The sequence below is a fragment of the Cynocephalus volans genome, chromosome 6, assembly GCF_027409185.1.
Source record: "Cynocephalus volans isolate mCynVol1 chromosome 6, mCynVol1.pri, whole genome shotgun sequence".
NCBI lineage: Eukaryota > Metazoa > Chordata > Mammalia > Dermoptera > Cynocephalidae > Cynocephalus > Cynocephalus volans.
Window position 1 is genome coordinate 40,541,567 of NC_084465.1, and position 15,991 is coordinate 40,557,557.

At 37.5% G+C, this 15,991-nt stretch overlaps 1 protein-coding gene across 1 annotated transcript in view; it reads right to left on the reverse strand.

Annotated features, from left to right (window-relative positions):
• MDFIC (MyoD family inhibitor domain containing) overlaps positions 1-15,991 on the reverse strand; it is a 91,784-nt gene that overhangs the window by 56,943 nt on the left and 18,850 nt on the right. The window contains 1 exon segment of the mRNA XM_063101037.1: positions 13,466-13,588. Coding sequence (XP_062957107.1) covers positions 13,466-13,588 — 123 coding nt within the window.

Below are 15,991 nucleotides of genomic sequence, written 5' to 3' on the forward strand. Positions count from 1 at the left end.
GTGATCAAGATTTCTTCTTGCTGCAGAAGAAAATGTGTATCTTCACATTACCAAAAGAATAGCAGATGCGAGGACTCTTTATCCATCCCTTGGAATGAGACCAAGTTCTCCCGAAGGCAATGAGTAAATAGCTCTGAAAACTAAAGAAGCCACTTTCTAAAATGTCAACTATATAGTCAGCCCAGGAATTGTCTTGAATTTATCACAACAACAAAGAAAAAATTCTGAAAGAGTGTATTGTAATTTCTCCAACTGTTTTCTAACCCAACACAAAAGTAGAATAGAGTCTCATTAGTAACAGTGGCAAAATACAGCAGTAATTTTCAACCAAGAAAGTGGACTAGAACTTGGGGCTTAGAATAAGATTATAATATGGAAAAAAATGCCCCTTCCTCTGTGATTTTAATGCAACCTCTAGAGGACCACAAACATCACAAAATCCCTACTATTGCCTGCACTCCACCCCCATTTGAGACTCATTCTAGGGTTAACAGCTGTGTGCTGGAAACCAGAATATTAGCTGTGTAGCCCTAGGCAAGCTGCTTGACTTTCCTGAGCTCAGTCTTATCTATAGATAATAATACTTATCCCACCAGTCTGATAGAATTGCTGATAGGCCAAGTTAGATCATCAATATGAAAAACTTCATCAACTATAAAAAGCTGTAGTAATAACATTGTTAATATTCCTAATAAAAAAAAAATCCTTTAATATGCATGAACTGTAGACTGAGAAAATTAGCTCCTTAAAAGAAGCAAAGATAGTCAATTAACATTTTAAGACAAATTCCTACAGCTTAACTAATTCAAAGCTGTCAGTCTCCTACAGAGAAGCTAAATGTAGTCAAAAGGTAAAGACTTTCATTTATTCAAAAATAAGCATAGAGGTATTGGAAGTAAACTCTGTGCATAGCCCTGAGCTAACCACTGTGAGGGCTACAAAGCTGAATAAGACCCCAATACTGCCTTTAAGAAGCCTTCAGTCCAGTGATGGAGAAGAGGGTCATGAAAACATGTGCTACAATTATGAAATTAGTGTTTCTTTTAGAAGAAATGAAGATAAACATTGCAAGTCCAGAGGAGGGGGAAATCACACAAGGCCTTGCTTGCTGAGCTGAAGATGTCAGGAGACAGGTCACATGAGTGAAGTATGGGAGAAGGAAAACACTAGACATGCAGCGAGAAGAGCAAGTAACTTTTGGCTATGGCAAAAGTTCACGACAGGAAGTGTGGGGGGGAGCAAAATTTATTTTATTCCTAGAATCAATCATCCAAAATCGTTTACTAAAAGTTAATTGTGGTCCTGGAATTATCATTTACTGAAAGTTTGTGGTGGTCTAATTATGCTAATTGCTGGGGATGCAACTTGGAGCCAGCAGACATTAGCCATGCAATTGCACAAATAAACTACAAATTGTAGCAAAGGCTAAAAAGGAAAGGTGCTGTAAGAGATAGGAAAAAGCAATTTAGATTATTTTAGATGGGTAGGTCTGGGAAGGCCTCTCTTCAGAAGTGACAATTAAGCCTGAAGGAAGACCTGGTATACTAAACCCAAAGGCCTCTGAGAGACTGAAAGGAAGCCAGTTTAACTAGACACAGAAAGTGCGGGAAGAGCAGCAGAAAAGGAGGATATGGTCTGTTGAATGCTACAGTTAGAATAAGGACTGAGAAGAGGCCACATGACTAATTGAGAAAAGTGACCTATCAGTACCAAAGGACCATTTTAGTAGCCAAGATGGGCTGAGGAATCAGCCACATTGACTAGAACTGGGTTTGAATACCAGCAACTGGTATTTAAATATAACCTAAAATGACCCAATGATGAACTACAATATAATCTGAGTCTTTATAGAACAGTAGGTGTCATAAAATCAAAAGGCAAGAATGAACCAAAAATGGAAATCAACTAAAAATTGAGAAGCAGTGACCTATCAACTGAGATTAGAAAACACACGTCTATACTAGAACTAATCCTTCCACTACAAAACACTTTTCTTCTATGATCCACAGCCCTTGGAACCTGAAGTAAGAAGACTGATGGTGTGGTCTGTTACCATAGTTTCAGTATAAGCATGGTAGATGTGACACAAAGTCATGGAATTTAGGGAGATAATGACTATTTGCAAGTTCCAGTTGTCCATGAAAAAAGTCTTAATATCAGTTGATATTAAGAAGGAGATGAGATACTTTGGAAGAAAAAGACACAGTTAGCAGATTAGGCATAATTATTATTAAGGTAAAGAGCAGGGAGAAACGAGAAACTAAATTTCTGACTTCAAAATCTTACAATGGAGCGGATCTCAGTGATAATAAGGTCCAAAGTGTGTCCATATGTGGAAGGCAACTAAAGTTAAATAGATAAGGTCATTAGAGCTAAAGAAGAATCAACATTAATTCAAAGAAATGAAAAGAAGCTCTACATCAGTAAAACTGTGGAAAGTCTTCATTTAGAAGGTCAAATATCATACTAGTTAGGGATCACACAGGTTAAGCTAGAAAGCAGACCAGAAGACCTGGATAGAGTCGTAGCCATGTCACACTCAAATGGCTTCATGCAATGACTTTAACTGATTTAAGGTTCTGCCATTGTTTTTCAGTGTCACCTGAGAATTAATGCACTATCAACATTTCTTCACATCAACTTGTTCAGGTACCAGATTAGCAACTAGACTCAAATTTGATGTTGAAATAATCAGAAGATCTTGTAGCCTGAAACTGTTTCCCCTGCCTTGAATTAGTCCAAACAAATTTGGACTCTATTGCAAAAATCAGAATTACTCGAATCCTCTATAAAAAAGATTTTTATGAAATATATTTTTTATTGCATTGGCCTATAATCGTTGAAATTTAATAAATTTAAAAGAAATCATTTTATTAAAAAAATTAAAAGGCAAGTTATGTACATTTAAGTAAAATAATACTGAATGGCTTTTGTGCTGTTTCTTTAAAATATATAAAGCCAGACCAAAAATCAACTACCTTGAACTGGCTGAAATATTGAAAACCTAAATTTGTAAGAAATATCATTTTACATTTTCAGTAGTACACAGAACTATTTGGTAAGACTTTTAAGAATATACTGGATATGACTGACGTGCAGTAATAAGAAGCTAACCCACAAGCAATAGGAGGAAAATGATAATTACTCATAACCACACCATTCATTGGGTGTGTTGTTGCTGCCACCGCTGCCTACATTATCACTCACCTTCGTGACGATGACAGCACCTTTGTAATGCTGAAGGAATATTGTGAAGATAACCTGCAAAGACAGGCCTCCACATAAATGATACATTAATTTCTTTTCATAAAGACAAGGAATGTTGGGCAGCCTCCGAAGTTGAGACGTATGGTCTGCTGATGGTCACACTGGCATGAATCAATTATTCGTGGTAATTTGATGTGGTGGGAATTTTTTTTTTCCCCTTTAATTTTCCAATCCAAGTTCTCACAAGTTCTCAGGAACCTTGGAAAAAACATTTAATTAAATAACGTTCCAAATCAGAATAAATCTCTCCACCCCGTTCTCTTCTGTGGTTTATTTAATGTAATTTTCACCATCAGATACCAGCATCTGAGCATTTTAAAAGAGATTTCCCCTGACTTTTGTGTATCTTGCTGCAGAACCCAGGGACCTGGGAAGAATCCAGCTTTTGATGGAGAACTGTGGAACATGGATTTATTGCCAACTCCTGAAGGACTAGTTGAAGGAAACATGGGCCAGGTTACAGTACTGACTCTCAGCTTTTCTGAGAAGAGGAAACAGAGCTCCTGAAAGCGGCAGAGAGGGATTTCTACCAACCCCCTTCATTCTGAGACACCCCTCACCCTCTGTACGAAGCCTCAGCTAAAGCTGGAGGCAGGTCTCACCCCTTCTGTAGATAAGGCTGGATGTAAGCTGAGAACCTCTGCCTTATAGAGTTTGCCAGTGGCAGTTGTTCCACGGAGCTGTACGAGCTACTCATGTTTGTGACTAACACACCAACTGATTTGCTCAAGCCCAGAAAAACTCCCCCATTCATGAAATTCAGGGACTTACTGAGAAAAAAATATATAAAAATAGGTAGAGAGTATTATTTTATGTTTACCAGAACCGAAGCCCCACACTTCAATGCCTCCAGCCAGGCCCAGCCTTGTGCGCATGCGACCTGGATAGTCTCAGAGAGCCCCGCACCAGAAGGGCCCCACGCTTGGTTTAATGCTGGACTGTCGCTGTCTTGAAATTCCTAATAGTTTTTGAACAAGAGATCCTACATTCTCATTTTGCACTGCCCTCCGTCTCCCAAATTATGGAGCTAGTCCTGTCTCCTGCAGAAGCTGAAGCAAGCTGAATCTCTTGGCCTGCCTGTAACCAGACGCATCTCCCACCTCCTACAGGGGACCGGGCTCTAATGAGGCTTTGGGAAGGTGGGCCCTCACCCTGATTTTTTTGCTATTATGGAAGAATTTTCTTTTTAAAATATTATTGCTTTTCACATCATAAAATAATTCACTTCACGGGAAAAAGTCAACAATACAGAAGAGAGTATACTAAATATTCAGTGCAAGTCCTCTTCACCATATGTCCCCACTTGGTTTCATATAACTCCCTAGATATAACAACTGTGAAGAGACGAATTTATAACTTGCATTAAGGAAAAAAAATACACATATAATTTGATATTATTTGTCCTTCCTATACATATAGGTATATATGTATATATGTAAACACACACACATACTGACATCTATCTTTTTTTTTTAATCCCAGTGTTGGCTATCTATTGGATTAGATGGAGAAGACCTTTTAGAGTGTTACAGTAATGAAGACCGCAGCTCCAAACAATCTGTATTTTTTTTTTTCAAGAGCCTTAGCTTAGAGAATATCAAACTACTATTCCATTCACCCACAAGTGATGGAACTTAGGGCAAGGCAGCAAAGAACCATTGTCCTAAACCACAAAGGTTCAACGAAGAATCTGAGAGATTGAGACTCAACAAACATAAAAGCCCAGCTTTGCCTCTTACCAGATATGTTGATTGGAACATATGTTGATTGCTTCACCGCCTGCTAAATATGGCAATTTTGATGAAGCCTACAAAAGTCCTTCCAAATCTAGCACACTGGGTTTGGGAGGAACTATTTCAGCCACCCGTCCTCATGACCATACTTTGGGCCTTGACCTCCTCTGGGACCTTAAATTCTTATTTCCCATTCTTATGCTCCATCTTCTCTTTCCATATTTCCTATTCACTTACTACATCTATATCTGTTTTGTTTCATTTGGTTTCTTAAACGATAGAAACTTTATGGACGATGAAACCCTCTGTTTTTCTCTCATTTGTAAGGCCCTTGAGTCTTTACTTTCTTCCCTATCCATCTTATATCCTAGCCCATCATTTCGAACCCTCTTTGAACAATGTCCTTAAATCCTTTGCCCCATTGTCCTTTTACCACAACCATCATTTGTCCAACCTAAAACCCTGGCCTCATTCCCAGAACATGTCATCCCCTTAACCCCATATGTCTTAGTGATTGCACCCCATAAAAAGCTGAATCCAACTCCTTGCAATTCTACCTGCCTTTACCCGAGTCCAAGACACCTTCCTTTCTCACTGGATTAATACAAGTCTTCCAATTGATTTCTCAATGTCTTCAGTTCTTCCCATTCTTATTCTTTTCTAACTATTGCAAGAAGAATCATCCTAAAATATAGCCAAATTAAAATACAAACACGATGAGGTCATTAATGCCTTCAATCCCTTCCATCTTCCCTTAACCCTTTAACAGATTCTTTTGCTCTCATCTCTCTCCACCCTTCTTCTAACATATTACATCTCAGCTGACACAAAATTTCTCCAACTGTCCTCAAGCTGGCCATGCCCTCTCTTACCTCTAGACTGGTAGGTGTGTTGTGCTTTGGGCTCGGAACACTCCAACCTCACCTCCTCTATGCCCTGTTTCAGTTGGCTAACTCCTTTCAGTATCATCACAGACACTTCCTCCAGGAAACTCACTCTGACCCCATCTCCATGTAAGCATTTGGGCTTCTCCCCCATGAACATACTGCAGCCTGCACTTCCCACTGGAATACTCATTACGCACTACAATTTCAAGATAAATTGTCTGTCTCTCCCACAAGATTGTAAACTTTGAATGCAGAGACCATATCTGTGTTGTTCATCACTGAATCTCCAACATAGCACAGTGTAGATAAACTGTAAGTGCTCAATTTTAATGTGTTGATTTTATTCAGTTTTCAATTATATTTTGACTCCTAATCCTGAAAGTCCAATATAACAACAAGCTACAAAATATAATTTATGTGTAATTTCAGAGAGTGTTCAGATCCAGGAAGTTTGAGGTTTGAAGACTAAAATTATCTAGACCACAGCATTTGTGGTCTTGATCATTAAATGTTATTTATTTCTTCAGTGGTTAGCATTTTCAGGACAATCTGTAAGCTAGTTCACCTCTGCTCCTCCCTGAGGTTCAAAGAACTTCGAAATGGGAAAGGAATAAATCTGGTTCCCTCACTGAGCCCTTGTCCACCACTTGCACATCAAATCCATTTCATTTTTCCCTATAAAGACCAAAAGAGTTTAGGAAGATCAGGAAAAAAATGAAACCCTTTGGCCAAAAAGAAGTATGATATAGATTAAAAATCAAATGTCATGGTATATGACAAGAGTGAATGGTAAAGCAATAGAACGATAATATTAATAGTAGTGATAAGAACAACAATAACAGCAACATACATTGTGCTAAACCATATACAAAGCACTTTAAAAATATTCTTATACAATCTTCACAAAAACAAATCTGATGGCTTACCTAGGCATTATGGAAAAGATCTAGAAAAAAAAAAGAAAAAGCTTCTGTATGGGGAAAAGACAAAGAGGTATATATAGAAACATCTTCTTCTGTAAGTTGCAAAGCAGTCTCTTTCTCTTTTACATTCTGCAAGTTAGTTTGTATACAACTTGTCACTTCACAACCAATTAAAATCCACAAGAAAATTCAAGTTTATAAATCCAGACAAGCAGAGGTAAATATGAGAAGAAATTCATTACCAATAACAACCTCTAAACAATAATGAACTTCATTATACATGCATCTATACAGATGAATAACAGCTATGTATGCAGTAGGATTACACATATCTATTAGAAAGCCAGAGATAGATATGGGAAAGAAGGGAAAAGGGGGAGAGAGGAGAAGAGGGGGAAGAGAAGAAAGGATGGGAGAGAGAGAAGAAAGCAGGGAAGAAAAGTAGAGAGTGAGCAAGGGAGGGATGAAAAAGGGAGGGAAAAAACTAAAGTAGGCTCAAATTTTTTTCTTATAGGCAGGCAAACAAAAAAAAAAAAAAAAAAGGAAATGAGGACAAAAAAAGGCCAAAATAAAGTGTCATTCTTACCCATGACCACAGAAAATAATGTAATGAAGAGCACTGCCACAAAAACTTCACCGTAAACTCTTCATAGTAGCCTTATCAGTGAACAGTAATCAAATTTAAGACTGATTGCTTTAATATCATGAGAGTCATCTATAGTACATGGAACTTGACACAAATAAACAATGTGTGGCTTAGGAGTAAAAAACGGGCTAGAAGGAATATAAGAAAAAACGTAGTCATTTAGAATATTCATCACATGACCTTAAAGTCTGAAATGATAGAAGCAAGATGAGTAAAGCATCTCTTCCTTCCTCTCGCTAATTCAATACACTTAAGTCATCACACATTTATTAAGCATAATCCATGTAGCATCCAATGTGTTCATTATTGTCATGCACATGAATATCAAGGGTCTCAGAAAGACGTGGTCTGTGCATCCTGCCTGTCTAGGCACGTAACCCAATGGAGCCATGACGAATAAGATAAGCAAGGCCTTAAAACTGATACTTGGGCTCAAGGATAATAATAACGAAAATGGATAAATTCATTAAGCATTTACTCATTTAGCTCTGTGCTAATTACGATTGTAATTTGCATTTTCTTGTACAATTCTCAAAATAACATAATGGGGTATTATAGTGTTAGCACCTCCATTTTAAAAATGAGGAATTAGAGCTCACAGAGGTTAGGTGACTTGCCCAACACCACTAGGAATGAGGCGATCAGGATCTGAACCTGGCAGTTTGTTTCCATTGGCTTCCTGGCCCCTGAATTTAAGATGCTCAAAAAAAAAGAAAAAGAAAAAAAGAAAAACATGGCACCAATGGTTCTCCCCGGATTCTGGGCAAAACCCAGATAAGCATGGAACATGCACCCCGAGGAAGAAGTGCGTCAGGGAGCTTGATCTCCATTCTAGAACACCACCTAATGGTTGCCATATACCAGTAAGATAAATACAGTAACCCATCAAAAATGACTCACGATTATCCAACCTATCCTGAAACCAAACAATTAGTTTGATTTTGGAATAACTGATGGCTAAAGATTCCTCTCTAGAACAATAATCAAAGCATCTGACTACAGCCACATAACCATTTGGTTAGCATATGGAAAAACAGAGAATTCTTCTGGGAGCCAAATGGGGGAGGAAAAGACACTGAGCAAGGCAAAGGTCAGAAGGACTTGCTCCCAGTACATGCTCCCAAACATGAAATGAGCATGAAATATTAAGGAAAAAAAATCCTAGATGTAACACAGCATGAAAGCTATGCCCCCTAGTCTTAACTGGGTGGTACTTATCTGGGGGCTTGTTTATGGCCTCTTTTTAAACAAAGTAAATTCAAAAGAAATCAAATAATACTGAAACACGCGTTAAATAGGACAGCCCTGAAAGAAATTTAAATCCAAACCTCTCGACACTCTTTCCTTACCATCAAAGTAAGCAATGTTCTAATTATATAAATAGCACACCTGAATATCTGCTGTTCTTTCAGTGTTTTACATAAAGGAGGCATTCCCTAAAGTGATGAAATGGTGGCCTTTATTAAGGGGTGATCAGAGGTAAGTTGACAAAGGCTAGGAAAAGAAATAATAGAGTTCCTAATGACAGAGCCTGTTGATGTTGAGAGGAAATTCAGATGATGCCAAAAGGAAGGCTTCAAGTAGTAGAATGAGAGAAATGGCGTGATACTGCAGCTCCACAAGGGTGGGCAAGCATGCATCAGAGAAGGGCTTGCATTCTACTGCCAATTAAGTGCTTACTATTGTGGGAGCTAAAAACTCTTCAAAATGAATAAATGGGTTAAATAGAATGGGGGATTACCATTTAAGTAGAGCATTCTAACTTTGCTTCAGATCATGGGAATTCTACGAAATCACAAAGGAGAGAATTAGCTGAGCAAAATAGTTTAACTTAATGGGAAATTTATTTCAGAAGGGAAGCTAAGAAAAATTTCTGGAGTTAACTAATGGCATTTAGAATTAGAAGACGTTGATGTAAAAGCAATGTCCAAGAATAAAGTTAAGTAATAAGAATTTTCAGAAAGACCTAGAAAAATCTGAGATAGAGACCTGAGGCATTTTATAAAGAGTAACAAAGAAAAATGTAAGCTCACTATAGGAAATAATTGGAAGAGTAAAATGTGACCTAAATTAAAAGAAAATATTACACATGACTGAGTGTAAGCACAGGAATGAACACACATACACACACACGTTCCTTTCTACCTTAGAAATCCCCTCAAAGACTGAGATCAAAATGTTACTTCTTCTCCTTTTCTAGTCTAATTAAAACATGAAATGTTGTCTATTGCCCATTATCAGTTTATGCATATCATGGGTTAAATAGAAAAATTAATATTAAGGATGTCACTTCGCTGCAACATTTATTTTACTATAAGTCAGAGACATAGTGATTATTAACACAAGGCAGAGCTCCAAATTATATACTATACCATATACACTAATTCGAGGGGAAAAACCAGTCTTCGCTGGTGCTCTCATAAAAAGGCACTCTTATAAACTCCAAAATTTAAGCCCCATTCCAGAAATTAAATTATACACTCAAATATTTTATCAGAATATAAAAGCCTTTTAAACTGTAAAGAGAATTTTAAAAAATCATAAAATAAAGGCACTTTCCAATTATAAAATTTCCTCACAAAACCTCCATTGTTTTTATTTCTTTACGAATTTGATTTAGATTTTTTTTTTTTTTAAACTTAAGTGGCTGGAATCATCTTTCTAAATTTAAATTTCATAAGAAAGAGAATCACAGTGCTCATTCCTTGACCAGACTGTGCGCAGCCTATTTATTCTAAATGTTTGATTCCATACGGATTTCTTCTCTTTTATTTATTACTTCCAAAAAGAATTCTCTCTACTAAGTTAGCAACTCAAGGGAAACCCAAGCCCTGAAAGACCACAGTACCCTAGGTCTGCCACCTGCAATGTTTTCTAGAAGGACCAGGGAAGCAGACAAAAGTGCAAACTTCTGCACGGGGTGTGAAGCGTGAGCCACCAGTGGGTGGTCTACTGGAGTCAGGGTGAGAGTTCACAGAATAATTTGGAAATTATTCTCAGCTTGGATCTCGTTTATGAGGCCCAAGAATACACCCTTTAATTAGAATACAATTTCCAAAGCAGCCACTCCCTGCACTTTCCAGAGCTCAGTTATTCTCAGCAAAGTAAAAACAGCCTCATCACACTGACAGCTAACGGTCCCCTATAAATTACACTTTAAATGTCCAACCCAGAAGGCAGGAGGCATCCAGGACAATGCAGATGTGAGCTGCCAGCCCTCACTAACCACTCCCAAGAACAGATAAAGAAAAAGAAGTCCTGTTTAACAGAGTCACCCTCCTCCACTTCTTGCTATGCAGCTGAGCCATCCCATGGAAGCTTGGAAAAAAGAGTGGGTTGTGCATTCGAGAATGTTCCCACACCCCAGCCAGCCTCATTTTTCTGATAATCCCTCCATCTAGCCAACTTCGCAGTACGGTGGGAAGAGTAGCATCAATTCCATGAGAGCCAGCTGTCTGCCTCTTCCACGGTGCTCAGGGAGCCACACAGGACTCCTGGATCGGGAGCCAGCCCAGTCCTGACTCACCACAGATGCTCTCCTCCTCCCCCATGGAGCTCTGAGCCAGAGACTCCCTGTTCAGAGGCCTACTGTTATTACAAAAGATTTACGGGGTCCCCAAAAATGGGCTTGATGCTGAAGCAAGAGGAAAAATAGGAAAACACACATCTCCCTAACTTCAAGGTTAAGAGAGACAGACATTAAATTATGCAGAGCTGCTAACAACTTTATGGAGACCAAAGAGAAATATCAGGCAGCTATACAGAGTTTAGTATCAGGGAGTTGGAATAGCAGAATCCAAACTTTGAAATGCTGTCCAGAATGGAGACAGTTATAAAGATGATAAAAAATGCTCTACTTCTGCAAATCCAGATATCAACTTGTTTTCTGTAGATCCAAATAAGTAGCTTTTGTCCAGAAAAGTGTGACCAGAAAAATAACAAAAATAGAATTTTTGAAATTTCTAATCAGAATTCAGGATCAGATGTCACCCACAAATATTCAGAAACACTTGCCAGCTTATGCTTTTGGCAGGAGTGGCATTACTGCCTTTCGCCATTAGCTTTTGTATATCCATTTGTCTGTCAGTTTTCCTAGCAGCACTCTCAGAGGGGGAGAGGGGGCTGTAAATCTCTCTCTCTCTCTCTCTCTCTCTCTCTCTCTCTCTCTCTCTCTCTCTCTCTGTGCATTCCTTCAGTGCACAGTAGTAGGAAACTAGACAGTTGTTCCCAAATGCTCCTGTGTCCCATGGCACAGGTTGCATCATTATCTCAATAAAGTCATGCAATTTGTAATATTTTCAATCACTGGTCATTGAACCAGTATAGACAATAGAGAGAGTAATTCCTTTTAAATCCATTTTTTTTATAGCAGTATGAATTCTTTGACTAAAATGAGCTTCATCAAATAGCACAAATTTAACATATTAACATGACTTTCCATATCCTTATGCAACAGGGTTTGTTGTTTTTCGTTCTAAGAGATCTTATCCACGTTCCTGGTGCAGGCCTTGGGAAAGGAAAAATATTTAAGTGAAATAAATCAATTAAATGAAACACACACACATGTAAAATTCTGTTATTATGAAAAAAATATATCTATGTAAACAATCATGCTTCCCAACAAGTGGAGGTAAAATTGCCTCTAAGACCTTTTCTAGCACTCACTCACTCTCTGGTTGCTAGGAAATCACACATAAAATATGCCCATAGCTCACAAAACGGTAAGCCTCACAACAGCAGAGTCAACATTAGATAAAAGACAACAAATATATATTTTGGGATAAATGTTTACTTGAAATAATGTTTATTCGATTCTAGGAGAAAGCTATATAAATCCTGCTCGTCACTAATTTCTGAGTCTCATTTCCTTCCTTCCTACTCCCTTCTCCAAGACCAAAGTGTACAAAAACCAAAATGGTTCTAAAATTAAACTAAAACATTCATTGTTGGAGCATTTGTTTAAAACAGGAAATTTCCTTCAATAGTGGTTTTATCATTATTGTTTATTTTCTGCTAAGTTGGTCTTTATCCTCTTGTTTTTTTCCTGCTATATCTGTTTGGTTTTCAGTTATGGTCAGATACTGGGCATTCTAGAAAGGTAAGGAATGTTCCAAGTTCTAAAGTACATGTAACAAAAAGAAAGCGTCTTTTATTATGAAGTTGTCCTAAAGAAATAAATTAAAAACAGCAACGACCACACTTGATTCCTAGAAATGAATTCTTCTCTGTCTGCTCTAGGAAAACAGAGAAAGAGAAATGGTAATGTAGTTACCATGAATGAGAATTTCAAAAGATTTATTTTTATGTTCTTCCAAGTGTGGCCTTTTCACCTACATGTTGGCTACATAGATAACTCATTATGTAGCAAATTCATCATGACAAGAACATAAGCTCTGGAAGGTCGAGAGTAGAACCTGACATGGAATCAGATTCAGAACAGCATCCAAAAGATAAACAGTATTTCAGGGCATTCCTAAAGTAAAACAAAAATACACCAAAGCTTTTGTAAATATTCTACAGAGCAATTTTAGAAAGAAGGAGAGTATAAAACAAACAAACAAATAGTGACAAAATGTTAATTGTGAAAAAGAGTTTGGAATCATTTGGCTAGAAGAACAGGGACCACAATAGCATTATCAAGATCCTATTTGATGCCCTTTAGCTCCATTTTTCTCTTCTTTACTATCACAGTCCACATATACTTAGAGTAGCCTGACTTCCACTTAATTGCTGCCCAAGAAGATACTAAGTTTTGACTAAATCTCTCTGAGAACAGAGTCCAAAATTTACAGGACAATTCTTGCTTCCTAAAGAATGGATGAAAGCTAACAGACATTATTTGCATCCTAGTTTTAGCTCTATAATTTCAAATACTAATGAAAACACTTTCTGATAAATTCTACTTATTTGTAAATTTGCAGCAGAATTATATGGGACAATTAACTGAGAGCATACGATACCCAAATCACTCGAATATTCAAATTACAAATTTTCTTTTAAAATACTTACTTCTGATGAGTTCACCATCTTCAGGATTTCCCCAAATGGACTGGTCTTGCATCTCTTCATGTGTGAAGTGGCTGTTGGTAGCTTGAGTTGTAGCTTTCTCAGTATTGTCTTTATCACATTTTTCTAAATAAGAAAGAATATATACATTTATTATCATTGAATGTTCCATGTTTTATCTTTCTTTTTTCTTTTTAGTTTACAGACTTTTCTAAATGATTCTAAGTCTGCCATCATTTAAGGAAATGGGAGAGGTACACCTCTGTTGACTGTGGCACATGTCATTTATTGGCTCAATAACCGATATTTTTGAGCACCTACTATCTGCCTAGCATTAAATAAAAAGAAATGTTCACAGTAAAAATAATCTGTTAAAATTATAGTAAAAAAATAATAATTTTACACAGCAAGTGATCTGCCGTGACAGAGAAATGTGGAACGGTTACATCATCTAGGATGAAACTCAGTGAATCCATACAAGTGCGGTAGGAGGGAGACGGATGGGGTGAGGGGAGGTGGAGAAGTGGCCAGGAAAGCACAAAAGAGAAGAGACTCCCATGAGTATTGGAGAAGCAAGTCAGACTTCAGGTGAATGACAAGTAACTGATAGAAAGAAGGTATAGAAAGTAAGGTCAGAGTACTCTCTGTAGAAACCTAGGAAAAGGTCAAGGATTGTGTGATGCATCCCTAGAGAAGGAGGTAGTCTAGGATGAAGATTGATGTGTGGGTTTATGAGTTCTCAGGGAGAAAGTCAATAGTAAGGAAATATAAAGTCTTGTTGGGAATGTAAGTCAAACAAAAATCAAATTATAACACAAGGTGAAATGCATGCTATGAGAGGTCCAGTGCACTAAGGAGGTTCAAAGGAAGAAACAAAAATCTTATCAGGATTCAGAGATCAAGAAAGGCACTACAGAAAAAGGTGCATGTTGGATTGTCTTTAAAAGGTTTGAGGATTTCAAAAAGTACATATGGGAGAAAGATGGAAGAACAGCCTGGACACATTCCAAAAGCAGACACTTGGGCAAAGGTTCCAACTCTCTGAACTGTCAAGTACTTTATGGGGGACATTAGAAAATAAGACTGTAAAGCTCAAAGACACAGTATAGATATTTGAATGCCAAGGTGAGAAGTCTACCTAACTCAAAAGCAAGATAAGTAAGTCAAAGTTGCCATTGAAAATATATGAACTGCCTAATCAGAACCATGCATTAGGAAGATTATTAAACTGTGCACACCAGTGGTTCCCAATCCTGGCTGCACCTTAATTCACTCGGAGAGTTTAAAAAAAAAAACAACACAGAGATCAGGGCCACACCACCAAAGACTCTATTTCAATATTTCAGTTGGAGGAGGAGGAGTTGTACTCAAATGATCCCACTGCACTTTTGTCCTTGAGAATCAGTGGAGTATGGGTACATCTAGTAGGGAATATAGAGGAAGGGAAACTAAAAGGGAGATTTAGCAAAGCCCATATAGAATTTGATGAGAGTTTAATTAACTGGATAAGACGATGGAAAAGGGGGTAAATGTGAGAAACAAACTAGAAGTTGGTTATTCCCGGAATCAAGGAAAGTGGGGTTGGAGATGACTGAGTTCTCAGTCTGGATGTGACTGGGAAAACCTGGAGAACAGGAGAATAATTTATTCTTTAAAAAAATATATATTTGTATATAGTAAATGTTTAGGCATTGTGCTAGGCTATGGAGATACACTGAATTATGAGATGCAGCCCAGGCTTTCGTGGAATTTACAGTCTAGTGGATGGGTTCAGTATTGGACATTTGAATTTGCAAGCCAGAAAAAAGTTACAGCTAGAAACAGTCATCTTCCTAAACTTGACTGCTAAACCCATTTAAATTAATGAGCTCATCGAAAGAGTGAACATATTAAAAGGAGAGTACCAAGAAGAGTCTGTACAGTTAGGAAGAAGTTAGAGAAGAGAAACTGGATGATGTCAAGCCATGGAAGCCAAGAAAGGAAAGAGATTCAAACAGAAGTTGTTAGTCAACCATGTTAACATTTCCAGTGGAAGGAAAAATTTTCTGCACATGCAAAAATTTCTCATGAGCCATGGGGATTTCACAATGATTGAAAAGTTCTGTCATGAAACATATTTCAACACACAAAAGTAAGTGAACACCCACTTAGGACTAAGTCCAGAGGCTAATATGAGATCTCTGGAAGAAAAGGATCTTCTAAGTACTGCTTCCTAAAAATTCTGAGTATTTTTAGAAAGCAAAATCATATTCAAACAGCAGTAAAATATAAATTTTAAAAAAACGCTAAACCAGTATGTTCTAGATTTATGCAGCATTTACTCAGCATTATCATAGAGAAAATGTAATCTTCATGAGATGTGTTAGTTTCAATTAACATCTTTACTTTTTTAAACAACTCCAGAAGTCCTTCCACTGCTATAGTCAACTCAAGGCCTGAGATTATCAATAAAAGAGATTTTTATATAAACTCACCAGTGCACATGAGCTAGCTCGTCAGCTAAGTCCTTCATACTTGCTGCTACTGTTA